Source organism: Corapipo altera, unplaced genomic scaffold (assembly GCF_003945725.1).
Source record: "Corapipo altera isolate COAL_440 unplaced genomic scaffold, ASM394572v1 1b, whole genome shotgun sequence".
In the NCBI taxonomy this organism is placed as follows: Eukaryota; Metazoa; Chordata; class Aves; order Passeriformes; family Pipridae; genus Corapipo; species Corapipo altera.
In genome coordinates, this window is record NW_020884881.1 from 10,475,660 (window position 1) to 10,502,342 (window position 26,683).

The 26,683-nt window shown below is 38.1% G+C and overlaps 1 protein-coding gene across 3 annotated transcripts in view; it reads left to right on the plus strand.

Annotated features, from left to right (window-relative positions):
• Window positions 1-26,683, plus strand: part of RELN (reelin) — a 279,714-nt gene that overhangs the window by 115,174 nt on the left and 137,857 nt on the right. For all 3 annotated transcript variants that reach the window (XM_027639774.1, XM_027639775.1, XM_027639776.1), the window contains exons 4-8: window positions 221-291; window positions 8,220-8,252; window positions 9,845-9,923; window positions 16,880-16,976; window positions 20,557-20,608. In XM_027639774.1, coding sequence (XP_027495575.1) covers window positions 221-291; window positions 8,220-8,252; window positions 9,845-9,923; window positions 16,880-16,976; window positions 20,557-20,608 — 332 coding nt within the window. The remainder of the gene's footprint in view (window positions 1-220; window positions 292-8,219; window positions 8,253-9,844; window positions 9,924-16,879; window positions 16,977-20,556; window positions 20,609-26,683) is intronic.

Consider the following 26,683-nt stretch of genomic DNA (forward strand, 5'->3'; position numbering starts at 1 on the left):
ATTAAATTCCTGTGCCAGTGATCTTTATTACCAGTGTAGCTGTTTTGGTTTAGGAACTTTTGTTTTGCTATGCACAAAAGAATCTCTACACATTAAAGAAGAACAGAGAAGAAAAAGCAGAATGGGACTTCTGATTTGATTAGTCATGCATATAGATATAAAAATGTCTATATAAATAAGTATACTACATTATTTATTGTTGTCTTTTTTATGTTCACAGGGCCACAGCTACTCATAGGGGCCAAGTTATATTCAAGGATGCCTTAGCACAACAGCTGTGTGAACAGGGAGGTAAGTCACCATAATTCTGAAAATATCTGGCAAATATTTTCTATTGTACCTGTGTGTCAGTGTTACTCTTCATGAAAGCTATTCTGTAGAAAAGTTAATATCAGGATCTTATTTACATTTTTAAAACTGATACTTTCTTTGGCTTCATACTTCCCATTAGCTATCCAGGAAACCCCATTGTCCTCTCTGCTACATGTTGGGGAATATACAAAACTTCAAGTAGCATTATGCACATTCCTGAAATCAGCCTGTAATAACCAACATTTCTGTCGAAACCACAAGCTGAGTTTTAATTCTGTCTGTATTAACTATAAGCAATATGCCTACAGCAAAAGCTTTATTTACCATTCTTCACACTTGTCCTTGTGAAGAATCTGCCTTCCCATTTTGTGAAAGTAGGACATTGAATTTTTGCCATCACCTACAACATTTGATCATTTTTATAGCTAAACAAAATGTTTGGCTTACACAAACTTAAAAAATCTAGTTGTTTGTGCTGCTTATCCTTTTGATGAATAACATAAAAAATAAACATCCTGTTGTCAGCTCTTGTCTACAAACAGTACTCTACTTTGAACCTGATTCACTAAAACAGTAAGAAGTAGAGGAAGTATCCATTATTTTTGGTACAGGAGAGAAAGGAATTTCTGTGCTGATCCAGTTATATCAGCAAAATTCCAGTGATATTTCCATGTGAAAAGAAACAATGGAACATGGGCCGAACTGTCTAAAATAAATATTTTAAAATTGGAAATGTGTTGTCATATTGAGGCAGAAGAGAAAACTCCATAAAATACATCCTTTGGGGGCATTAGTGCTATAGGGTTGGGGTTTTTTCCTATGAGTTTGTGAGTTTGGAATAAGCAATAAGATTTCTCCCTGCTGGAGGAAAATACCTTGTTAAGTAGAGACAAGTGGGTAGAAATCCATCCATGCAGACTTTGACAGTCCTTCTTCAGACATGCTGTTCCATGAGATTTTACTAGGAGAGCTGATGGAAGAAATTTTAATTCTTTCACCACTCTCTGTTTTACATTTCTGCAATTTTGGAACACAACCTAACCTCAAATAAACATTTTAGTGAAACTTATGTTGATTAAAACAGTAGGTCCTTATGTTACTGCACGCTGTCCCCAAGTTCATAGGAGCTCTGTAGAACAAGGAGAAAATAGGATTTTGATATCAGTTGTAAGTAGAGAATAAAGGATGTTGAGATGTGCCATTCCTGAGCCTTCACTGGCTGCTTAGCTGTGACAATCCCTGTGTGGCCTCCTCCTCCCACCCAGCTACTGACAGTCACGTCCTGCACCGCTTCCCTGGATGGGTCTTCAGCTTCCCCACCTCATCATGGCCTCCCATGTCTTTATAACTTCTGTGTTTCCCGTGATTTTCCCAGCAATTCTCTTTGTTTATACACAGTCACATCAGAAACTTTCTGGATTTATCATCCTCAAAATATGTGATGTCATTGTGGTAACTCTGCAAACATCAGATCTGACTTAGTCAAGGGTCACCCAGAGGTACTGTCCTGAGAGCAGTTGACAGTGTATGACAACTGTGTAATCAGTGACCAAATTCCTTGCAACACTGATGTGCAAGCTTCTCAGATGTTCTTTTGGTTCTTCTCCCACATTTTTATCCTCACCATGGTTTATCTCCACTTACTTTCCTAGCTCAGTCACAGTTTCCTTGATTTCGATATTCAACCACTACATTGCCCATTACCCTTCCTACCACCCCTTCCAGCACCAGGCTCTCCTCTGCCTTTTTATTCTCATTTCTTCAGCAGACAGTGTGCATTGCATTAGTCTCTAACCACTGCCTACTATTATCACTCTTACACTATTAGAATTAATTTTCCTATTCAAAGAAAAGAGGCTTTCTTTGAAGCAAACCTCACTTCATTTATTCCAGTTTCATCAACACCACTAATGTAGACAAAGGACTCTTTCAGAAAGAATTAGTGAATTTATTTAGATGAAAATATCAAATTAATATATATGCAAAACAGCAAGGTAGATTGACATAAATGAGGTTTTGTGGTCTGTTTCTAGCCCTAAACATTACTGTACTGAAATGCTGTAGTCAGGGATGTGACATATCAAGTAAAGAAAGATAAAACCCCAGGGCAACTTCATAGATTTATTACAGGCCATCTTCTTAATAAGTATGTTCACTGGAGGTGATATCAGACTTCATAATATCTAGTAAAAAGGATATACATGAAGATGTGAAAGTAGCAAGATATCTCAGAAATCATATTCACTGTGGCTGTCCACCCTCGTATGTGCATTAGTAAATTCTAATAGAGCTAATGGGATTTGTGCAGTGAAAGGAAAGTGGGTTTTTGTATTTTGAAGATAATTAGAGTATGATAAAGGGTAGTGTTAAGAAATGGCAATGCCAAACAAACAGCCGTATGTATAATGTAAATGGAATGAGAAATGATGCCATAGGGAAAGACACTAAAGAAAATAAAAAATTGCTTAAAAAGCTTTGTGTTCAGAAAATAATACATATTTTAGGAAGTGAGAAAGATCTTTGAGAGTTGATGTGAGGTTTAAATTTTATGGGAATTACATTGAAGAAAGGAGACATAAGAATTATCATATAGTTAATCCAGAATAAAGAGGAAAAAAACCAAAAACTGCATAAGGAAAGACAGTAAAGGTAGATGTCTTATAAATACTTCTAAGGACAATTAAGGATCATAAGGACTGATGATATTCCTGCCACTAATAATATATTTATTTAACCATGTGTTTAACTTGTTGATCTAATAGCAAAATAAATGGAAAATAAGGTAAACTTAGTATTGTGCATATTGATTCATATTTATTCCTGGCTTGAGTAGAACAAAAATTATACATTAATAAACAGTATCATAATTAAAATGGAGCTGGCAAGACACCAAACCTGACTGCATTGTGCCATAGAACAGTGATGCTGCTGGGAGGAACAGCTTTTGGTGCACAAGCCCTGCCTGCCTTTGCTGCACCAAGTAGGATTCTAATGGGTAAGGAGGCCATTCCTCTGATACACGGCGTAGCTTTGGACCAGTGGCACCATTCTTTGGAATAAGGACCACACTGGGAGATTTGTGAGTGTGTATGTTTAGTTCTGGCTGACTAGCAGAGTACCTCAAAACAGAGAGAGGGAACCCTGAGAGATGGAAAAGATGAAGGAAGCTGTCCCCTCCTGGTGCAGTATCATTCCCTTCTCCATAATTCCCAGAATTTGATACAATTTCATACTCAATGCCGCAAATTATAGGACTGGATTTCCTGTCTTATGAAACCTCTCCACAGCCTTACAGATGTCTCCACACTGAAAGCAGATCCTGAGAATTGGCCCAGACTCTCTTTTATTAGGAACTTTTGCCTGAATGTTTTGGAAGACCTTTCAGGTGTGTTTTGTACCTTTTAAAATTCAAGAACACTCTGAAAAACAAGTGCAAAACAGATTGCAGGCTCTCTGGTTTGATCAGAGCAGTATTTTACAGAGCAGAAGACTGTAGTTTAGAGCTAGTATATTGTTCCTTGGTTTATGTGTCACCAAGAATAATGCAGCCCTTGGGCAACACACTGACTCTCCCTAGGGAATGTTCAGCCTCTATCATTCTATAGCAACTTTTTCTACAAGTAGAGAGAAAGTATTGGAGGGAATCTAAATAAAAGCATAAATTTCCTTTTTCATCTTCATCTGGCTGCTAATGACAAGGAGATTAGACTTTTTCATAATCTGAAATCCAGAAGATACCTCCCTCCACACCTCGTTTGTCATGAGTTGATGAGCAACAACTGATGGCCACTGGCTGTTGAACTCTGAGCATGATGTTTGTCTGGGAGCATTTGAGCATCTGTGTTACTGTAATTCACTTTTCCTTTGTATTGAAGAAACTACAAAGTTCAGGATTCTAAGAAAAAAAAGTATGTTTTCTAATGAGTTTTAAAAATATTTTATTATGCTGCATTTTTTACCTGTCTCTATACACAGTCTTGACCCCCCAGATCTGTGGAATGTGGGTGTCAATAGTACAAATGGATATTGCTGGGACGTGTTTAATTTGCATTTTGCTTGCTCTTTTTATCTGAATGGAGACTAGTTTTACGTAACAATTACCTATTACCATGTTTAATGATTTTGGTTCTTATTTTTCCACTGAGAAGAGGAACACCACCAAACCTTTTTTCCCTCCTCACATTCCAGTTTCTCTATCTGAAGATGACATTCCCTTCCCATTTCTTTCATATTTCCTTCCCTGCCAGTTTAACCAAAAAGGGGCATATCTAAACTGGCTTAACCTTTCAGCGGCCTTACTTCATCCACAGAAAAATTTAACCTTTTACTCCAAAAGATGCCTTCATTCTCCCTCATCCCGTTGACACAGAACCCCACAATGTCCCCATTGACTTTTGAATTCCTCAGCACTTTCCTCAAGATTCTCACGCTTCCAGTTTGACTGAGGCCTTTCTCTCTCTGAATCACTCTGTATTATACACTGTCATGTCTGCTTTTCCTTACCAAAGGGATTGCCTTGTCTTACAAGCACCCTACATTTCCTTACATTTTGTTCGTGCCTCTTCGATTGTGACCTCAGTTAAGCTGTGCTTCCATTCTTTGCTCAGTACAATTCATCTCTTGTAAAGCTCTGTATATACCCAGGGTGCTAGTTAAAAATCAAATAACAAATTCATTTACTTTACTTTTTAAAAAGGTACAACTTCTCATTCAAGCTAAGATGGATTTTGGAGCCATAGAAATACTGATTCTAAATTTAAAGTCATCCAACCATGTGCCTAAGGAACATCTAAGAAAGTGAATCATGATTTAAAGGGTGAACTGAGGTGGTCTTTCTTTTTCCCTCTCAGTTTGAAGTATTGTATAATTCCTTTTAAATTTTAAATTTATATCTTTACACTGTATAGCTGCGCTGCACCATATAATTTCTTTTAGCTTTGTCATATTGTCTGAGGAAACTCCATTTGACTTTAGCCACACTGTATGGCCGATGGAAAAATCCATATTACTTTAAAGTGAGTCATTCTATATATTGATTAAAAAGGCAGATCTGAAAATATTTTAAAACTACTACAGTTAGGTTTGGTTTATTTTCTGAATCTCTGTTATTTTGGGGGACCTTAAATACAACACTTCAAGATTCAAATAGTGCTGTTTTGCAATGAAATCTAAAATTTAATACAGAAATTATTTATAGAGAGATTAAAGTCTAGGTTTATCATTCATTAAATGGTACCTTCACAGTATTTTTTTCATGTTCAGCTCTGGAATTTAAATTAAAAATCAGATGATGGACTACCTGAGGCAAAAATACTTGGATTTCTTAGATCCTGTAAAGACTTAGGAAGCCTTAACCCCTCCTCAACATAAAGTCTGTATTTGTAAGAACAACCTTTTGTCCAACATTAAATGTTTGCTTAATTCCGCCTTTAGTTTTTTAAATGATTGATCAGCAGGACTAGTAGGCACCTGCATAATTTCCTTCATTTCAGTCAGTTGGTAAGCAGCTTTGTTTTGCAATGCCAAGAAACCTGGGATGAATGCTAATCCGGTCCTTCATTTTCATTTTGAGATCTGATCTACTCTTGTTTAAGTCAGCTCTCAGTTGAGTTACTTTCAAAGGCTAATGAAATTTGCTTGGGCAATTAATGAGTCTGCTCATGATGAATTGACCTGATATGTGACCTGATATGACCATCCTCCTCACAGATGGGCACTTGCAGGATGGTTCCCAGCCACACCTGTGTTTGCAGTCAGTCATCCCTTAGTACTGTTCTGGAACTAATGGAAAGGGGTAATGCAGAAAATCAAAGACAGAAGTCTTCTATTAAGCCTAGCCTCTTACAACAACTAGAGTATTACAAATCCCATGCCATAATGTACTTCTTTTCCTGCAGGCAAAATCCAGAAAGGTTTCCATTGCTCAATCTGGGAAATAATTCAGTTAATCCAGTTTAATAAGTTTCTTTTGTGCAAGTATTTTTCAAAAGGTTTCTATCAAAATTTACTCTTTCCCATGGAGAAAAACAACAACACCTGGCACTACAAGGGACAAATGCAGTCTTCTCTGCTGTAGGATTCACCAGTGCAGTCCAGCATTATTCTGGAGGCAGTGCCAACCATAACATGCAATAGGAGTTGCATTCCTCCAGATTTTGAACCATCATGATGAGAGGTCTTGGCCATTGCTACAGTCATTATTGGCAGTTCTTCTAGGGAAGGCAAGGCGACATGGATAAATTTCTTGTATAAAAAGTGGAGCAAATTAACCACATATAGGAAAAAAATTCATATTTCTGTCAGTGTGTGATTTCTGTTCAACAACAGACTCTTAAGAAGGTCTTTGCTCTTGGCTACAGTAAAGCTTTCAGTGTTTCTGCCGTTGTTTTCAGTGCTGCATATATATGTATATACACATATATACATATATGTACATATATGCATGAGATTAGTGTGTGCGTATATATATATATATATTTATGGTTAGTAGATGGAGTAAAACATGTCAGTCTTCCAGTCAGTAAGTCAGTTAAATCAAAGTTTTCTATCTAAGGTAAATCCATGTAAATAGATGTTTGCCATCCTTTTCTGGTCTGCAGATTCCTCAGTTGTTGATTGCTCAGTCTTCTTAATCCCCTACTTCCCCATGAAATGTTGCAATTTCATTACAGAATGTCATGCCTCCTTGCAAGCCCAGTATTTAAGGAGTAAGCAGGAAGGGAAAAACAAAATTCTTGAGATTTGTGTTGGACTTTCTATTCAAATGACTATGTGTGAGAGCTCTACACAGATTGCTGCATTCATTTTTATGTTTATTTTTAATTTGTCAGATGTTATGACAGAAATTGCAGTACTGCAGTAATTTTTTGCAAATATGCTGAAGAAATCAGGAGTACTGGTACAATTTAGGTCAGTGCCCAATAAGAAACAGAATCATCAAAAGAATCCTGGCTTCAAAAATTCTCTTTTTTGGGGGTTTTATTTTAACCAAAGTCCGAAATTAAGCTAGAAATATAAATCCATGGGTGAGGTACTGAGAGACAAAAGAAGTAGCTGCTTCCCAGGAGCTTAATTGTGTGCACTCCCTTTGCCTCCATTAAAGAGGTGTAATTTTGGATTTAAGGTCAGGCAAGGTTATGGATGTGGTAGGTACCATGGAGTATCCAGCACACTGTGTAGCCAGCTTCTAGATTTCCCCATACATTTGTAGGTAGCTTCTGCCCTTTCAGATAACATTCTGGTTTAATTTCTGTAATGTTACACCAAGACTCCTGTTGCAAAGTGTTAGTCGAAGACTACTTAATAAAGTTTTGTCATTTCACACACACGTGCCACCCATGCAGTGTGTCATTACAATATTCTACTGTTTCTTGGAAGGCAAAAACCTACTGAGGAGTTGATCAGCAATGCCTGTAAAAACGTGCTTTGATATAAGTGTTTGATTCAGTGATTCGCAGAGTCAATCTGTTACTTATTGCACTAGGAATATTAGGATTATTTCACCCAAACATATGCCCAGTAAGATGTTGTTCAGTGTAGTATAAATGATCAAAGGGTGGCATTTTTTGCTCACTTTGTCAATCAGTGAATTACTGAATCTTCATCCGAATTATTTCTAGTAATATCTCATAATTCTAGGCTACTAGTGATCTTTCTTTCCTTACTGTACAATCAGTGCTCACTCTCATTTATTGTGATGTGTAGTTTAGTTAAGAGAATAGTACTTTATCTTTCTTATTATATTTTTGTAACTTTTGGGGTTTATCACTTTTTTCATAATTAAACTATCAGTATAGTTGACTATGAATGCACTGTACAATTTGTTTAAGAATAATCAATTTTTAATGCTGCAATTAATCTCTGATCATAGAAGATATTCATGTGTTTTGTGTCTTTGTTTTCTGCAGCTCCAACAGAAGCTCCCTTACATCCACACCTAGGTAGGTGATTTCTCATTCTTATTACTAAAACTCAGAATCACTAACAATTATAATAAAAAATCTGTAAGGTCATAAGAAACTAGGTCTGGGGAATTCAAATAAAAATGAGATTCATACAAAATGAATTGAATCATGTCTATTTCTGATTAGTTGTTTCTTCATTGTGGTTTTTATTGCTGTATTATTTATTGCCTTTGAATCTTTGCAGCGTGAGTATATCATGCTGCAGAGCTTTTCTTCATAGCTGTGTATTAGAGCATCTGTTTGCATGAGAACCTGGACTGGAGCATCTCTCCCATGAGGACAGGCTGAGTTGGGATTGTTCAGCCTGGAAAAGAGAAGGCTCCAGGGAGACATTAGGGCACCTTTCAGTACTTAAAGGGACCTACAAGAGAGATGGAGAGGAATTTTTTGCAAGGGGGTGTAGTAATAGAACAAGGGGAAATGGCTGTAAACTGAAAGAGGATAGATTTATAATAGATATTAGGAAGAAATTCTTTGCTGTGAGGGTAGTGGGACCCCAGAACAGGTTGACCATAGAAGTTGTGGATGCCCCATCCCTGTAAGTGTTCAAGGCCAGGTTGGATGTGACTTTGAACAACCTGGTCTAAGTGAAACGTGTCCCTGTTCTTGGCAGGGCGGTTGGAACTAGATGATCTCTAAGGTCCCTTTCAAACCAAGCCATTCTAGGATTCTGTGACCCATATCCCTGAGCGTGGGACAGCATCTCACACCAGTGCTGGGTTACTGGGAGGAAGTTTTTTTGCTAGTGCACCTCCAAGGTGTACCCAGGAGCAGCACACTGCAGCACACTGCCCTGCACCCACCAACCCATGTGTTGCAATTTGATTAGTCCAGGACAGATTCTGACATCCTTGCTCAGTTTCAAATAGCAAGTGATGCTTCATTTAATGAAAGTGTTTGTAGAGAAGGGTCTGTCTAATACAAACACAGGTGCCAAAGTTTTGGGATGTGGGGTGGTTTTCTTGGTCATCATATGTAAATCAGACAGTAAATCCAGGTGGAAAATTGGAGTCTAAAGTTTGTGGACCGATGGTTAGAAATATTTGCATTACATAACTTACAGTTTATGTTCCTTAAATGAGTTGACCTTTACTGCCAGCTCCACTGATAGCAGCAGAGAAATTCCAATGAGCTCATGATTTTTGCTTACGAGTTGTCAGAATGAATCCCCTGACTATAAGAACTATAATACACTCACTAGGACTTCTCATCCCTTCTTGTGCCCACATTTACAAAATCTGAATTCAGAAGGATTTTTTTCTGAACATTCAGAAAACTAACAATTTGGAACAAAAGGTGTTAAAAGATTTAGTGTGTACTTGACGATTTCATCTTTTTATAGCCATCACACTTTGGTAATGGGAACACTTCTTTTTTGTGGTACTACCACTCAAAGTAAATAAAAAACCTGTAACTGGGAAACCCTAGCTTTTGTAACTAGCATATCTTAAAAAGCTGATTTCCTCATTTTACTGTGCGTTACTTTAGCTCTAAGAAAGCCAGCATTTAGAAAGCATTGGGTGATTACACTGGATTTTTTTTCATACGCTGCTTTCTTTTCTTTGCAGCTGAACTGCACAGTGACAGCATTATCTTACGAGATGACTTTGACTCTTACCATGAGCAAGAATTGAATCCTACCATGTGGTGAGTTTCAGACTTCTGCTTTCCTTTAAATGCATTTGAACAAATGAAAACATTTTGGTTATTATAGTCAGGACCTAAATATATTGGTTTATTAATTGATTGATTAATGAGTGACTGAGAAATTCTAAGCCTCCTAAAGTGAGGGACAAATTCTCATTGATTTCAAATTTTTAATTAATCCAAAAACAGAAGGAGCATATCTGAGCTCAGTGAATATTTCTGAATGAAGATTTTGGTTCCTTGAAAATTTAGATGTCTGTTGGTGGAGCCTGTAGGAGTGACACCCCCAGTGCTACCTTAGCTCAGGACTGGGGAGTTGGAAACAGTCACAGACTGTTAGCTTTTAGTCAAAAGGAATGTTCTTTTAGCAAAGATAACTCTTAGAACAGACCTCTCAATCTTCAATATTAATGATTTTACCACCATGTTGGTCACAGAGATAGGGTACCATTCATATTACATATAGTACAAGGTCACAGAAGAGGAAGTTGTATGTCTCTAACAGTACAAAACTGATTCTCTTCTGAATAGTGAATATATCTACAGGTCGTATTATACTCAGATAAAGACATCTCTTGGACCTAACATGAAGTTTTGAAGGTTGGAGCCTACTTTTTTATATGAGATCATTACTGAGTTTTCCTATTTCATAAATATAACCAATTTTATTAATTTAATTCATACAAGAAATAGAAATATTTGAGTGGGTTAGTTTATCTTGTTTAAATAAATTCTTGATGGGCATTTTAGCAGTTACCTGCATTTGTTAGTTAAGAATGCATATGTTCTGTGAAATCTGATTTCATTTTCCTTTTTATTAAGGCCTGTGACAGCTTTCCATCTGTTCAGGTCTTTCACAGTTTAACCATCTCATGTAAAAATGCTGTGTTTTATGGAATTTTATGGATATTTTTATTTTGCACACACTGATTCTAATAACTTTTAATTTGTGTCTACAATTTTTGCTCCTTCTGTTCCTTTTGTATCAACTCTTTAAATGTTTTTCTGGACAACGGTATTAAGGACCTGCAATACTATACCATGAAAAACCCTCTTTCTTTATGGGTATGAATAGATCAAGGACTCTTAATGGGTTACAGAATAGCTGCCAAGGTAGATAGCTTTAGCAGCAGTGTGTTAAATGGACTTGAGTGGAAAAAAATGAGAAGAGGCATTAGTTCCCCACAGATGTCTCATAACTCACAGAGGGCTTGTCCATTGGGAGCCTTCATAATTTATTTATCCATTGCTCTCAAGTTTAAATTCGTCCTTGCTTTATGGAAGTCTCAACAGAGAAATTTCAGACTAAAAGAGCCCCCAGACTTCTGCTCCTTTTGTCCCCAGTATTTTGATTTAGTCCCTCTGGAATAAACCTTCCCCACCTTGGTTAGTGAGTCAGAGCAGAGAGGTGAGTGCTGTGAGAGAGAGTCCCAAAACTCACTGCAATCCTGAGACAGGTTTTCCTGCAATAATAGCAGAAAACCAGCATTTTCAGCAATGCTAAATACAAGTTGAGCACAAATAAAAGAAATCCATAATGAGGTACCATGAGCTTTTCAGCATAAAGGATTCGTACAGTAGCTCTGCTTCCAGTGAGGACCTGCTTGGTGGCAGAAAGCCCGTTCTCATTTGATTGTCTAGTGGGAGTTAAATCAGGAATTATTAACAGTTGTCGCCATCCCTCCTAAAATTGCATTTTTTCCCCTGGCAGCTGCTAAAATCCCATCTTTACCACAAACAATTGTGGTAAGTGCTGGAGCACTGTTTCCAGCCCTGCTTGGTCCTGGCCTGCCATGATTGGAGTGCGTGGCAGCAGCTGCCTCGTGTGCACAGATACCCCACCGGGGCCATACCACCAGGGGCCACTTAGACTAAGCCAGTCTAGTAATTTCTGAAACCATTATTTGTGTAAAGATGAAAAGAGAAGTATTTGTATTTTTCTATGATCTTTTCTGTTCGCAAATCCTACGTAACACTGGCTTGGAAATGATTAATATTTTCCCACTCCTCCTGATCCCCCATCTGGCATGTGCAGCTCTGGCAGACATGTACCATCCAAGTGCATGAGCAAAGCATTTTATTGCTTCTGTGTGTGTCTGATTTTGTGAGTCCCAGCAGAGCCCGTGTGTCACTCCATTGCTTGGAGAGGCCTCACATCAAATAACTATTTTACACGAGGGCACTGTATGATTTCCAGAGTGATTGCCTGGTTTTTATGGAATTTTGCTCTTTCAAATACATTAAAAGACACATCTTTCCCAGCAACCATCTGTTTCTTTGGAGGCTCAGGAACAGGGAAGGAGTGTGTATGAGTGTTTCTGGAGCTGTAGAGGGAAGAGAACGGGAAGGTTGGGATAGGGTTCTTCATAAACAGAAAAATCACAGCACCTGGGAATGAATTCCTGACCTAAATCAAAGTTTGGTGACTGAAAGAAAGAAGGAGAATCTGCTAAAGTGGAAAAGGGACAGGAAGAAGTGGAGGCAGGAGACAACACATAAGGAGAAGGAAGGAGGAAGTTTTCTGTGCTGAGAATGCAGCACGCCTCATGGGAGTACGCGTTATCTTTCTTATTTTCTGGGGACTCAACCACTATGAGGATTTTCTTGTGTAGTTTGTCCAACTAATTTTTATATTATTTCCTCCCAGTGTGCAGTCATGTCAGAATATGATTAATTTCAAAGTTTCCAACCCATAAGCAGAAGTCTGCCTACTTAAGCAAAGATTTCCTCGCTTCTTGGGTCTTACTTGCCATTAAATTTACAAAAATCTCTTGTTTTGTGAAACAAAAGCACTTCACACATTCATAAATGTCCAATTTATTTTATGTCTGACATGTGTTAGCTATGGAAGTTAAGGTAGGTAAGTGATTCCCAATGCATGGTAGATGTAGCACCAAGGTTGATGCTCAGTGGGTCACTGCTGACTTGTGGAACTAATTAGACAGTAATGTTTAGTGCATTTTTCAATGAGTAGTCCAATAGTACAGGTGATTTGTGGTCCATGAGACTTGCTGAAAGCTGAAGGACAGTATTTGATCAGAAAGCTCAGAAACTATGGAAGTAATGGATTTCCTCTGTAGGGAAAGGGAATCTGTACCATGTACCACTTGCCAGGGAAGGGCCAGGGAATGGCTGGATGAGAAGAGGTCCAATATGAGTGGTATCAGGAAGACTGTCTAGGTCATTGAGAACCTGTTCCTGTGACCATCTTGCCTCCATGTAGCTTCATAAAACTGCAGTGGAGAGTATAAAAAAGGTGCTATGTAAGAGCTAAACTAGATCAAAAAAGATCAAATCTAGAAAAAATACTCTGTTTAATCCTATGATAAATAATTAATGTTAAAAAGTTGCATAAATTAGTACAGAATAGATGCTGACATTAATGTATGTTTCTGTATAAAAGAATTTTAATAGTAGTACTGTAGAAAACAGGGGATTCAGTAAATTTAAAAGAAAAAGAGACTGTACAGAAACTTGTTGCTAACTAAACTCTCCTTCCCAACCTCATGTCGTGTTTCATCTCAAAGCCTATCAGCATGCCAAACAGCAATCACTTACAGAAGACATGCTTGTCAAAGATGACATAAAGAATAGCTGAACATGTAAAATCAATCAATAAGAAACAGAGATTCTCTTGGTCATCACTTCTTCATGGTGTATGAGAAATGTACAGGTACAGTGATATTTCCAGTGGCAAAGAGGTGGAGGAAAGCTTTGTGACAGCAGATAGAGGTCCTAAAGTGGTTTCCAAATTGCACTAAAACTGTGGGATTAAACTTCAGAAAGATTTATGTTTAAAAATCTCTTGGCAGTTTGAGATGTTTATCTTCTTTATAGTTCAGACATCACAAAAGGCATCAGTCAATATAACATCCACAAACTCAGGTATTGTAGAGGGAAACAAGATGAAAAATAGGGATGGGGAGACAGATGTTTCCCCTTCAGCAAAGTGAAAAACAATAGCAGAGAGAGGTGGGACTCTCTAAGTCAGAGATGAGAGCGATGGCAGGTCTGCAGAGAAGTCATCTCCATAAATGCGACACATGTCAGCAGTGGCAGCGAGTACCAGCTGTGAAGAGAAAGCTGAACTGATTTTAATGTGCTAAGATTTTAGACCAGGCAGGTGTGAAAGATAATGTAGAAAGCTGCACCCAGCCAGGGCAATTAATACTGTCTCCTGTTTGTATAAATAGAAAAGAAATTAACCTTCCTGTCTTCACCAGGAGAGGAGCAAATTGGATCGTTTCTAAACACGTAGTACTATGATGATGATCTGAGGAACAGCAGATCAATTATCTTGCTCTTCATGCATTCTTGTCAAGCTAATGAGCAGTTTATTGTCAAAGGTAATGCATTTCAAAGAGAGCACAAAGGTTTGAATCAGGATTATCAACAGACATCCAATTTCTTATGAGAGAAGTTATCCTAGAAAAGCTGAGTGATGATGAAACTGCATTATCAGGGCAATGTTTCTGGATTTCTAGACAATATTTCATAGACCACATTATAGGAGTAGAACAGATGAACAACTGAATCACTTTTTATTCATTGAAATATGAGAATTAAAAAATTAAAATATTTCTTGGATCATGTATCCTGACCTTTCACAAGGCACTAAGTGATCCCTACATAGTATTCACAGCAAAGTTTTCCTGCCATATCTGTTTCTCCCTGCACATACCGGGAGTCCAGGCAGATGTTCCAATGTACTCAAAAATGTAGGGGCAGACAATGAAAATAATTTTCACAAACAGCCATAATCCTACAGAATTCCAGGTATTCTTCTAGTTCCTGTCCCTCTGTTCTTCAGTTATCAGAGTTAAGGGCTCAAGTAAAATTTAGATAGCAGCAAACACATCCTCTGTGAACTCTGTGACATGCTCATACAGGTAAAAAACCTCAAAGATTTTTTTTATATCTTTGACTTTGTTTCTGGAAGTGGAGTTGAAACTGACCTTTAATAGAATCTCAGCATAAGGTAGGGATTTGGAAATTGGGAGGGAACAAGAAATTCATCTTTGACTTCTTTAATGGACCTGAGCATACGGAAGCCAGGCCTATGCTGAACTCACCCAGGACCAACTGAAGAGACCCAAAATAAAATGTGCAACCAATTATTCACCACATCTATGCATCCGAAAACCTAACATCTGTCACTCAGCAAACCTTAGCACTCAGAGACCTGCAGGGTGTTGTTTGGGTTATTGTACACTGGCCAGAGTTAACCCATTCTAGTACCCACACTAGTGATTTCTAATCGCTGCCTGGGTTTGATCAGCACCTGGGTTTGCAGCAGCCCATCCTTTTGATTACGTGGCCCCTGTAGGGAAAAGCTCTCTCAGCCCTATGGGGTAGCTGACAACAATACCAACCTCTTCCTCACAATGGAGATGAAGATTTCATTTGCCCTGTCCAGGACCGTGGTGGGGTGATGATTTTCAGATACTCAGGAACAGAAAAATCTTGCTCCAAGGAGTTTACAGAAAGATTTGCAGAGGTTTAACAGAACATTTACTAACAAAAAGACAGACAAGCAACATAAATTAAGAAAAGGGTCGGAAAAAACACAGATCCGAGGAAATTTGTGTAGGAATCAACTGTACATTGATAGTATGTATCAATTATCTATGTTCTACTATGATCACTGAAATCTCTATCACATATGTTGACAGCAATACCCTATCTCCTTGGGATTTATTCCTTTCCATCCAATTTTCTGTAAGATCTGCCATCCAGAAATTAGCCAGAGAATGAAAAGACAGAAGAAAACCAAACCTTTACACACTCTTAAACTACATCTGTACTGTAGTTACAAGAATGTGTATTTTTGGTGACATTATACATCAGAAAGGGTGGCCAAGTCTGAGCCACTTTGTGTGAGAGAAGCCAAAGAAAAAACTACCTAAGCACCCCTTTGCAATTGAAACACTAAAAAATATCAGTTATCAAAGTACAGAAAAAATTCAGCAAGAAATAAGGTTTGGTGTGAGTTCACCTTTGTTTATAACGAAGCTATTGCTGGAGTAAATGTTTGCCTGTAGTTTTGATGATTAAGCTGAGCTTTGGATGCCTGAAGGCAATGCTGGTCAGTACCATCTCAGACAGCTTGTTAGGGGCCAGGAGTATCTCCAATATTTTTTGAAAATCTGCTTCTCATGCCAAGATCCAATGGCCTGATCCTCAAAGGTGAGGGAGACAGCCCTTTCCGTGTGTTCTGCAGTCAGGCTGCCCACAAAGTCCTTCATATTAAATTAAGAACTATCAGGACAGGTGCAATTAGTTGCTTCTGCAGCACTTACCAGCCTCTTTGAGAATTTCTTCATAGTTTTTTCCCTAAAAGGTGAGCAAAATGGCAACTCTGTTAGTAGGAATATGGGGTATGACAAATACAGATAGAAGCAACAGCAAATCCCACGTTACAGCAGCTGAGCTGTAGGAGCCTCTTGGTGCACATTTTTGGAGAGGGTCTGCAGCCTCAAGCCTCCTGGCCCTTTGGAGAAATAACCCTCCAGGAGCAGGACCAAAAGAGGAGCTAATCCCAATCCCTTGTCCTCAGCTGTTCCCTATGGTAACTCCACAATGGTGGCTTTATGTATGGTATATAAAATGTGCAGAGAGGATTTTGTAAGAAGAGTAACTTCGGGGCAGGTTATACATGTAAGAGTTCAACTTGGTTGCCCTTGGTGAGATGTTTTCCATTTGATGAGCAGGGATCCTTTTTTAGAGAGGAGACAATTTGCAGAGCGCAAGTACTTACTCCCAAGGGCCTTTCACAAGAGGCAGCTCTACTACCCCATACGTACGGTTGCTCAACCTTTATGCTCACCACTGTGATAACAGGTAGTCCAATTTGAGCACCAAGATAAAGCAGTCTGATTTTACAGTTTACAGGCCCGGTGCAGTCTCGAACGTACAGCTTCTGATTTCCTTTTGAACATGGTGTGCTCTTCCCGCAGGTCTGAGTGCAGTAACTGTGAGGTTGGAGAGCACTGCGGGGTGATAATGCACGGCAACGCTGTCACTTTCTGCGAGCCATATGGTCCCAGAGAACTGGTAAGTGAAGGCTGGCTCACCTGCCAGGGCTGGGGCTGCAGGCTATGAATCGAAGCTGCATCAGCTGCAGAAATGTTGGTGTGCTTGAAGAGTTCAGCAAAGAGGCTCTTAAGCTAGGTGATAGGCCCATAGAAGTGTACCCAGGGACTTCCCAGCATTTTAAATCATAGGTGCTAACCAAAGATTATTCCAACAGTTTGCAAGGGACAGTGTCTTGATCTGGTGTGTATCCAAGTTATTTAAAGTATCCCTGAAATGCTGAAAAGTCAAGGAAATAGATCTGTGTTGTCAAAGGCATCATTCTCTTTTTATTTCCAACAATGAAATAGAGACAGGGTTCATTTTTCTTCTATTATTTTATTAGTCATGTCCTGTTTTTTCATGTCACTGTTGACGAATGTTAATTTGGTTGTAAAACATCACTTGTGATCAATGAATCCTACAGATTTAAACGCAGCCTGGAGCAAGCACCTGCCAGTCTCAGGAAAGACAGACTGAGTCATGATTAACGGGACAGAATTCATTTTGTTAGGGGTTAGTTTGGTCATAAAATTGCTACAAGAAACAACGTGGTGCAATTTGCATTAACTTGGGGTCATCTGGGTGTGTGTGGAAAATGAATTACAGTACATATAACCAATGCCCACACGCTGACACTGGGCAGATAGCTGCAATGATGTACATAAAGTGGGAGCTTTGGAAAGAACTGAAAAATTAAAAGGCCAGATCAAAGCCTGTGTAATTCAAAATAATTTTCATGTTTTCAACAGTCTTCTGAGCGGAGGGAAAGGCTGATTAGAGCTATTTGAAGAGCAAACATGGACGAGGGCCATAAAACAGAAGTGGTTTTGGGCAGGCATTTTCTCTTAATTTCAGACACTGACAATCCTTTTCGCAGGGTTAATTTTACATCCTTAACTGAGACCAGAATTCCAAAAATGCAATGTACATATTGCTACTGTGGTGAATGATAGTTATAAACACATATAAAATTAATTTAGAGATTTTACAGATAAAGGAGAATTTCTCTCACAGCCAGCTCCAGCCAGGGAATCCTGTCAGGAATGCTTTATTGACTCTCTGCTACTTTGCATCCTGTTTAAATATACTACGCTTCTCTAACTGCCTTGAGAAGAGATGCATTGTTATATGTCCTCTGCAGAAATTAAGTCACACCACTGGGATATTTTTCCCGTTTTTTTAATTCATTTTTAGTTGTAGTGTTGAGCATAGGTAACACTACTTGAAAAACGATCTATTTATGACATTTAGCAAACCCAGGGGCCCAGCTCTGAGAGATTTGACCTGTCATTCATTAACTGCCTTCTCCCTGCCGATATGCAATTTAGACTATCCTTAGTAATTGGGAATTGACTTCAAAATCCAGTGTTGGACTGTATTTGTCGTATTGCCATGGGGCAAATAACACTACCATGGCATTAGGAACTTGGAAAAAATTTGTTATGATACCAAAGTGGTGTAATTAAATAATCAGCTGAAAAAAATCATGCTTATAAGCAGCTAGCAGCCTAATAATGAAAGTATTTTTAAATATTATGGCAGTGTTGCAGAAAAATCAAATCATTCTGAAGGAGTGTGTTAATGGCTTGACATTATGGATGAGCACAAGACAGAGTTCAGGCCAGAAGTCTTATCTGGCCTGAAGTTTCATTTTTGAGTATGGACATACATTTAAAGCCCTACTGTCTTAGAAGCAACCTGTTTCTGATTTGTAGTTGTTTCGGCAATTTCACAACATATGTCTTTCTACCACAAATTTTAAAAACTGTTTTATTTCTCCATGAATTTCATTAATCCTATTCTGTCTCTGCTCAAAATGGCTCTTGAAATCTCTGTTATTGTGAATGGCTCCTAATACATGGATTACTGCTTTAAAATGCTTAGTCCAGAAGAGTTGTATTTGCAAAATATATTATATCAACAGCTCTGACAGCTGCTGGTTTGCTTCCTTGACCTCCTTCTCTTCTCCTGACTCCCAACAGCTGCCTGTTACTGCAGGCAGAGGGTTTTTTGTTACCACCTGTCTCTGTTGGTGAGAATTTACTACTGGCAAAATCCTGGAAAGATGTATTGCATCAGAGCTGTTGCAGCAAAGGAAAATATCTGCTAAAGGCTATGAGTTTCTCTGCAGTGTCTGAACTTTGTAGTCCTTTTCAGAACTTTGAAAAAAGGTTTTAGTAAGTCTAAGGCTTTTTTCCAAAGCGTTGCTGAAATGATTCACAACATAGTCTCTTCTAAGTCTGCATGAACACCTCTTCTGCAATGACTGATATATTTAATTTCTTGGTGATATGAGCCACTGAACCTTGATAAAGGTTTTGTTTGCAGATTATAACTTTCACAACATAATTAATTGAATGTAAACTAATATAATATTTTCTCATAACTCAAATCAGAAAGCATTTTATTATTTGGCACGATAAGTGTGATACCTAATACTGAATCGATCCTGACAGAATGACTTAAGTGGGAATGTGACTGTATTTTTAAAGGGGTTGTGTAAATGCAGCTACCCTATTCTTGTTTAAAAACTAAAATTGCCTGTTAGGACGTTTAATCTTGTTATCACCTAATCTTCAGTGCATTTTGGTGAAGATCCCATTCCTTAATATTTATAAGAAGATCCTCTCTGTATGTAATATATATGTACAAAAGAAACAAAACACACCAGAACCTCATGCCAACTCATGCAGGTCTCCATCCATTATTTTCAAAGGCATCATTTAATGCATAACTCAGCTAGGCTTACACACCACCACCATGGCATGCCTTGCTTTTTATGTAGCAGTATCGTAAAGTCCAACTTTCAAAATAAATTTAAAATAACTAGGTGGCCTTCACAACACACTAGTGCATTTTATTTTGTAGCATTTTCAGGAAAACAGTTCTAATTTGAACTATTGAAATATGGAGGCGTTGAAAGAAGGAAGGAAGAGAGGCCTCAGAGGAGGGTGATGTGCTGACTACAGAGACAGCTGCTTGGTGTTTTCTGTCGGTTTCTAGGTCTTGTTTGGATGTGAGCAGTGTGTAGATGCTACTACAATATTTCATTGTACATATTACGTAGTATCACCAAGGTTTTGTTTGCTTTGGTGTTGAAGGTTGAAATTCTGTTATTTCCTCTTAATATTTCATTATTTTAGGTTTACTTAATGTTATTTTTATTATTTACTAATGGTTATTTTTGGTTCTTGTTCTGTGCTGGGAGAAGTGAAAACCGTTCTGTATATACAAATTTACACTAAGCTGACCATAAACCACAGAGTTTATTTTTTCAGTCTTCTAAACAGTGGTCAAGTGTTGCACATAAATGTGCTTTTTTTTGGTAGACATCAGTACAATAGAAAAAAAATCCAGCTTTGACGTATGATGAGATATCAATAATCAAAATGACATAAAAAAAATTTCCATGATCGCTCAACCTGAAAAGGCTGGTGATTAACAATTCTATGCACTGGAGATGTAGACGGCTAGAGATTTTCCATGCTCTCAAAGAAAAACAAGAGATGAATGTACTGCTTTCCTGATCTAACAAAACTGTTTGCTTCTCTTCCCATAGACCACCACTGGCCTTAACACAACTACTGCATCCGTCCTTCAATTTTCCCTTGGTAAGTTTAGATTATTCTTTCTCCTGAGAAAGTGCAAAAAGTAATTTCTGCAAAGGAAAAAGGGCCTAAATTTCAGGTTTACCTTTCTGGTTGATGTTCCATTTGACATGAGGGATTTAAAAAATCTTTTAAAAACTGCAGTTTATTTATTCATCTCCTGATCTGGAGCTCCTAATCTAAATTTTGGAAACCAGAAACTTCAGTGGATACTCTGATGGTGAGAGACACAGTCATGTTTGAGTTTTGTTTTTTTCACTTATTTTGTAACCTGACATTTAACAATATAATCTCTCGCTCTTTCTCTGAAGTGTGATTATTGTTTCTAAAAAAGGAAGGTTTTAAACACTTAACCCTCCCGATATATTCCAAGTTACACCTAGGTAGTGCTGTTTTTAACACATTTGTACAAAGAGAATAGGTGAGGCAGACTGAAACTAAATACTATTAAGTTCACATTATCAATGGATTGGTTGAATGCTGTGAGTTATTGAACATTTCACTGTGCAGTTGTGGCTATAAATTCTGGTAGAAGTTGTGGTTTGGGCTGAGGGCAAATTCAGAACACAATATGTTAACTCATATCTCAGTGTTCAAAATGTGAAGGAAAAATGTTCTTATGATATAAATGGTTCAATAAAAAAGCAAGCAGGAAATGTAACCTGCTTTCTCAGTGGACTCCTGGGTATGTGTTTCCAAATCATATTCCTATTTTTAAAAAAAGTAATTCTACGGAAGTATCTCAGCAGACATGTGATTAAACTCTGGAAATCTCAGTTGGAAATAAGAACTATCAGGTAGATTGGCAAGCAGCTTGGTTTTTTTAATAGACTGGAAATCAAAATCATGGAAGGCTCAGAAATATATCATTTAAATTTGGTTTTTACCTGAAATTGTTCCTTTGGGTATTTGAAATCATCATTATCTGCAATGACTGCAATGTTAATAGAAATAAGGATTGGTATAGATCCTTTTATTTTGAATTACTGGCTTTAAAAAGCCAGAGAAAATTATCCAATCCTTAACTGAGTTATTGCATAAATATTGAGCACCTCAAATGAAAACCAGCTGGCTGCTGTCCCGCAGTTTCATTCAGCTAGTGGAAGGGTAGCAGCTCACTTGATCCTCTGGGACATGTCCCTTGCTGGCAGAAGCCTTCCCACCTTCGCCTGTGCCCTAGGAGAGGTGACTTCTACAGTGCTGCAAGTTTGTGATGATGGAGGAATTCCACTTTTCATGAAAATTTACAAAATTCTTCTTTGGATTATCCTTGCAGTGACCCAGAGTGGTTAACAGCAGGGTAAGCTGAATGGGTTGGCAGGTATATGTTCGCTGTCACAGCTCAGTGGCTGGTGGCTGATGCAGGCCAACTGCAGAAGGGTACAGGCTCCCAGAAGATTCAAAATTAGAGTTAAGATTTCAGTAGGAGCCTCAATTCCTATCAGCTGGTGAAGGTCAAATAAAAAAAATGGTAAGAAAAGGCTGACCAGAAAATACTCTATATGACAGGATTGTCGTGCATACGTGCTAAGAATACTTTAAACCATACCAGTAGAAACCAGTAAAACCCTTGTGATGGAGCAGGAGAGGGGTGGATGCACATTTGAGCAAATCAAATTTCAGCCTGAAGTTCAAAATGTGTCCTATTTCCCCATGTTCCTGTGTTGAGCTTGAAATACAGTGCAGATTGGTTTTGTAACTGATAAAAACCGGCATGAGCCAGGAGACTGCTGCTGAGCTCAGCAGTACTTGGCTTTAGAATCCAGTTTCCAGCTTATTCCCAAATGTCCGATTTAATCATAACCCTATTTAGGGATTCATCCAAGAGAATTGCCTTTTTTTTTAAAGAATGTTTACCACTTTCTATCAACCATGGAATAGCTTAAGCTGTAACCTTTTGGGGGTATCTTTATGTTAAATTTGTCACACAGTTTTGGCCACATTAAAGTGCATACCTTTTAATTTCTCTCACCACTAATTATGAGATGGAATTTTGTATTTTCAGGTATATAAGCAGATGAGAACTAGGAAATGAAGCAAAAAAAAAAAAGGATCCTGGTTTCACCAGAAATGCTAGATCCTTCTAAACTGTGTGGCCAGGAAAGGTAACACACTAGTGAATTTTTCATTAGTTGATATTCTGTGTAGTTTCCTTCATGTATCACCAATTTGGTAGCCTTGCCCTTTAAAGGGCAAGGCAGGTGAAAAGGTACACTTAAGATGAAGGCTTAATTAGGATAAAAAGGTAATTAGTAAGGCCTTTTCAGCATGCAGGACAACATTAATGTGCAATATCCTTTCTGAATGAGAGAAACTTGTCTGCCATGCAGCATTTACTCAGAGCTGGTGGCTTTGCCTTTTGGTCCAGGGCTGGGGTGATACTTACAGTCACACACTCTCTGTCCAAATGTGCAGAAAATTTCAATTGCTTCAAATATCTTAATCATCCTTCACTACATTTCTTCAAGACCGAATACTGACGTGTCTAGCAGTTTCCTTAATGTTCAGTGGCATTGTTAATTGAGATATTTAAAGCAATGCCTTTGGGCTCTCTCAGGCCAGAACATCTGATTCAACAGCTTGGGAATTGCAGGATATTGCACAAAAGCCTCTGGACTCAGCTGCAACACAATGTTAGTCTGATTCATTAGCTGAAATATTCCCTATTTCTCACTCCAAATCTCAGCCTTTTCCCCTTAGCTACGTCCTTGGACATCTCCAAAGTTGAATGTGATGTCATTCGGATAGGCCACTGTGATGGAAGGTGACTCATGACTGGGAGATTAGTGGCTGAGCTAAACACAGGAAGAAAGAGACACATGAAATCCATGAGAGGAAGAAGAAAGACTTTAAGGGAGCAATGCCAAGGTGTGAGGTGTGCAAGTGGTTGTGCTCATGCATTGTTCCTTGAGTGTCCTCTCCAAGCAGATGCTCAGGTGGTAGTGGTGTTTGTTGTGGCCTGTGCATGCTCTGCATGGGCTGTTCAGCATTGGCAGGCACTTCCCATGCTTCCTTCCCCCACAGTGCCTCTGCATCAAACACCAAGATGAAGCTGAAGGTGCTGTGTTGAGCACAAACAGTCAACCTGGCCTCCAGGGCAGGTGCTCCTCAGAGCAACAGGTGTCAAAACGTGAAAACTGTTAATGGAAAATATTACCTTTAAAACTTGGTTCCATAGCTCTCTGCTTATGTCTTAATATTAGTAGGTCATTTCTGGCTGTCAAACCATATTTGAAAATGGGAATAACTTGATAAGGAAACCTCCTACTCTTCAGCATTTTTATGAAAAACCTTCAACATTCCCCCAAGAAAAGGATGAGTTTGTCAGTAATGTTTGTAAGGCAGAGTTCTACTTTGAAATTGCTTTCCCTTCAACTTTTATGCCATTACCACAAAGATCCTCTGTCATTACTGGAGAAAATTAGCAATCCTCCCTCCTCCTCTAATTTTCAAAAAAAAAATCTAACCTCCCTACTATTTTATATTAAACCAAAATTGGTTTACGAAAGGAGGGCTGTCTTTAATCTGAGAGGGGACACACCTTCAGACATTACAAACATTTGGCACTTCAGGTCCATTTTTTAAAGATCGAGCCATTAGTCTTGCAAACAAAGAACTTGACAAAGGTTCAAAAGGTTTTTTACTTTATTTGGAGAAAAACCTTGGACTTGGACTCTCTCTTCCAAAAAATTATTTTAAAGAACTTTTGCAAAAATTGGGTTCCCAAATCTAGCAGATTTTACTTTGAGTAGATCATTATCCTTATTTTCAGCCCTCCTCAAAACTACCTTTCTATGGCAAATATGTAGCTTGCCATATGTAAAATTTTCCTTTAATCATAAACCATCTTTCCCTAATTGATTTTAGCTGATTTATGGTACTTTCATATGTATAACATTGAATTACATGTTCACTGTGACAAACGAATACTCTTACAGGAATCTCAGTATGATGCAGAATAACTTTTCCTGCAATAAATAAAATGATAGAGACTGTACCTAAAGTTCTGGTGAGCACTGGTAGTACCACTGAGCTGGCAAAGAAGATGCTGCTCTCTGAGAACATTATTTGCTGTTAACATGGAAAACATGAAGATTCAGGATGCATGAGCAAAGGTGATCTTCAGTGCCTAAAGGGTAATAGGCCTTGACACTGGAAATTCATTAGGCATCGTTGCTGCTTGGATCATACGCTTAGTCCCTGCTATTGCTAGAGAAAAGACTTGACATGAAACAAAATATGGATCTAGCACATAAACCTTCATTAAAAACAGTTTTCAGTGAGGTTTTAGTAGTAGGCTTTAATCTGGGATAGTGCTTTGTGATTTTGCCAGATGGACTCTGTCTGTCTTCTCAGGAAAATCCCGATAGGTATTATCCAAAAGATGGGTCATTCATGTTATGATTTGCTCACTGGTCTAGAACCACGAGCATTTGGACCTTACTCATAGATTAAGTTTGGCAGTTTTCTTCTGCTGCTTCTGGAGTAGAATAGAATAGAATTTCAGTTGGAAGGGACCTACAGTGATCATCTAATCCAACTGTCCGACCACTTCAGGGCTGACCAAAAGTTAAAGTGTGTTAGCATCTTTAAAATCATCCACTCACTTCTCTGCTGTCTATTGCTATTGCGCCTTCCATTGTTCCAACTTATTTTCTGTAAACATCCATCAGATGACCAAGTTTACTGTTGATTACAGTATTGGATAAAACCTACAGAGTTCCAAGTGAATAAAATTAATCTCTTACAATCACTAACAATAGCTGGCTGCAGGTTATCAATCTCCCTAATATCTTTCTAATGCAACCCTATGGCAAGGATAAAAGTGTGTATCTATTGGTTTTAATATGGTTAAAATATTACTGAAGAAATATTACTATTGGTATTCAACAATTCAGAACTTTTTGGTAAGGACAAAACCCCACTAATTAAGGGTACAGAGACGTTACTAGGGTGATCTACATTTAGCAGTACCCACTTTTTCCCCATTTTCTATCTTCCCCAAAAGGCAATTAAATGCTTTTACATGCATAAGTATTTTGTTGACAATCTCATCGTATAATCACTTAAACCAGTAACAAAACTAATAATTTCTCCAATCTTGTTCAACACGCTTACCACTGTTGCAAATTTATTTTCTAGTTGAGTAATCACCCCTGCCTTCACTTCAAATTTCTTGAGCTTCTAAAATCCGTCAGACCGTCAGCTGTACATAATTGCAGAGTAATGTATTACCTGTGCTGACTTTAGATTTATACTGGCATGTTTTTTAAGAGGTGTATGAGCAATACACATACCAAGGACTTCCATGTGGCTTAGTTTATTTACAGTCTGGTTTTAATGCTGCTAATTTCACAATCTTCAGTGACTGTAATGGAGAAAACTGTTTAAAATATGCTATTGATTGCTTTTGATTAGCATATGAGTGAGGGTCACTGATTTGGATACAGACTTTTGACATAATGACTTCAAAAGCATTTTCATGTCATGTCCTGCCTCACCCTAAGACATCAGGTTACTGAATCATTAACCGGCAGCCTTTGCTTCTCTTCCTGAACTACCAAGGTCACTAGGATTTATATGAGAGCTGTTTTACTCAGAAAATCCATGGGCTAAGGGTCTCAGTGATGTTATTGAAGGCAAAGCACAGATAGTGTTTATCACCTTTAGAAAATAAAATGCAATTTTTTCAGGCTTATTTTTCTCCTTCATTTTTTTTGTAGTGGTAATTTGCCATTGTTTACCAGTGTGAGTCTTGCAGAATTAAATTATATAACATATTTGTTTATGTAGATAATGAAAATATTTTTTGCTTTGATGTATTTCAATCTACAGATTATTATTATTATTTAATCATCATCATCATTAGAATTATCAAATGTACTTTGGATTAGTCCTTACCTGCCAAGCTTCTGTGCTTCAGGAAAATAACATTTACTTCTCTATTAACCTCAGCAAATAGGAGATCACGATAGACAAAAAATAATCTTACAAAAATAAATAGTGCAGCTGATTCACTGACCTCCGTGTATTTCTGTGGAGGAAATAGCAGTCTCTCCGGGCTGTCCCCTGGAGCAG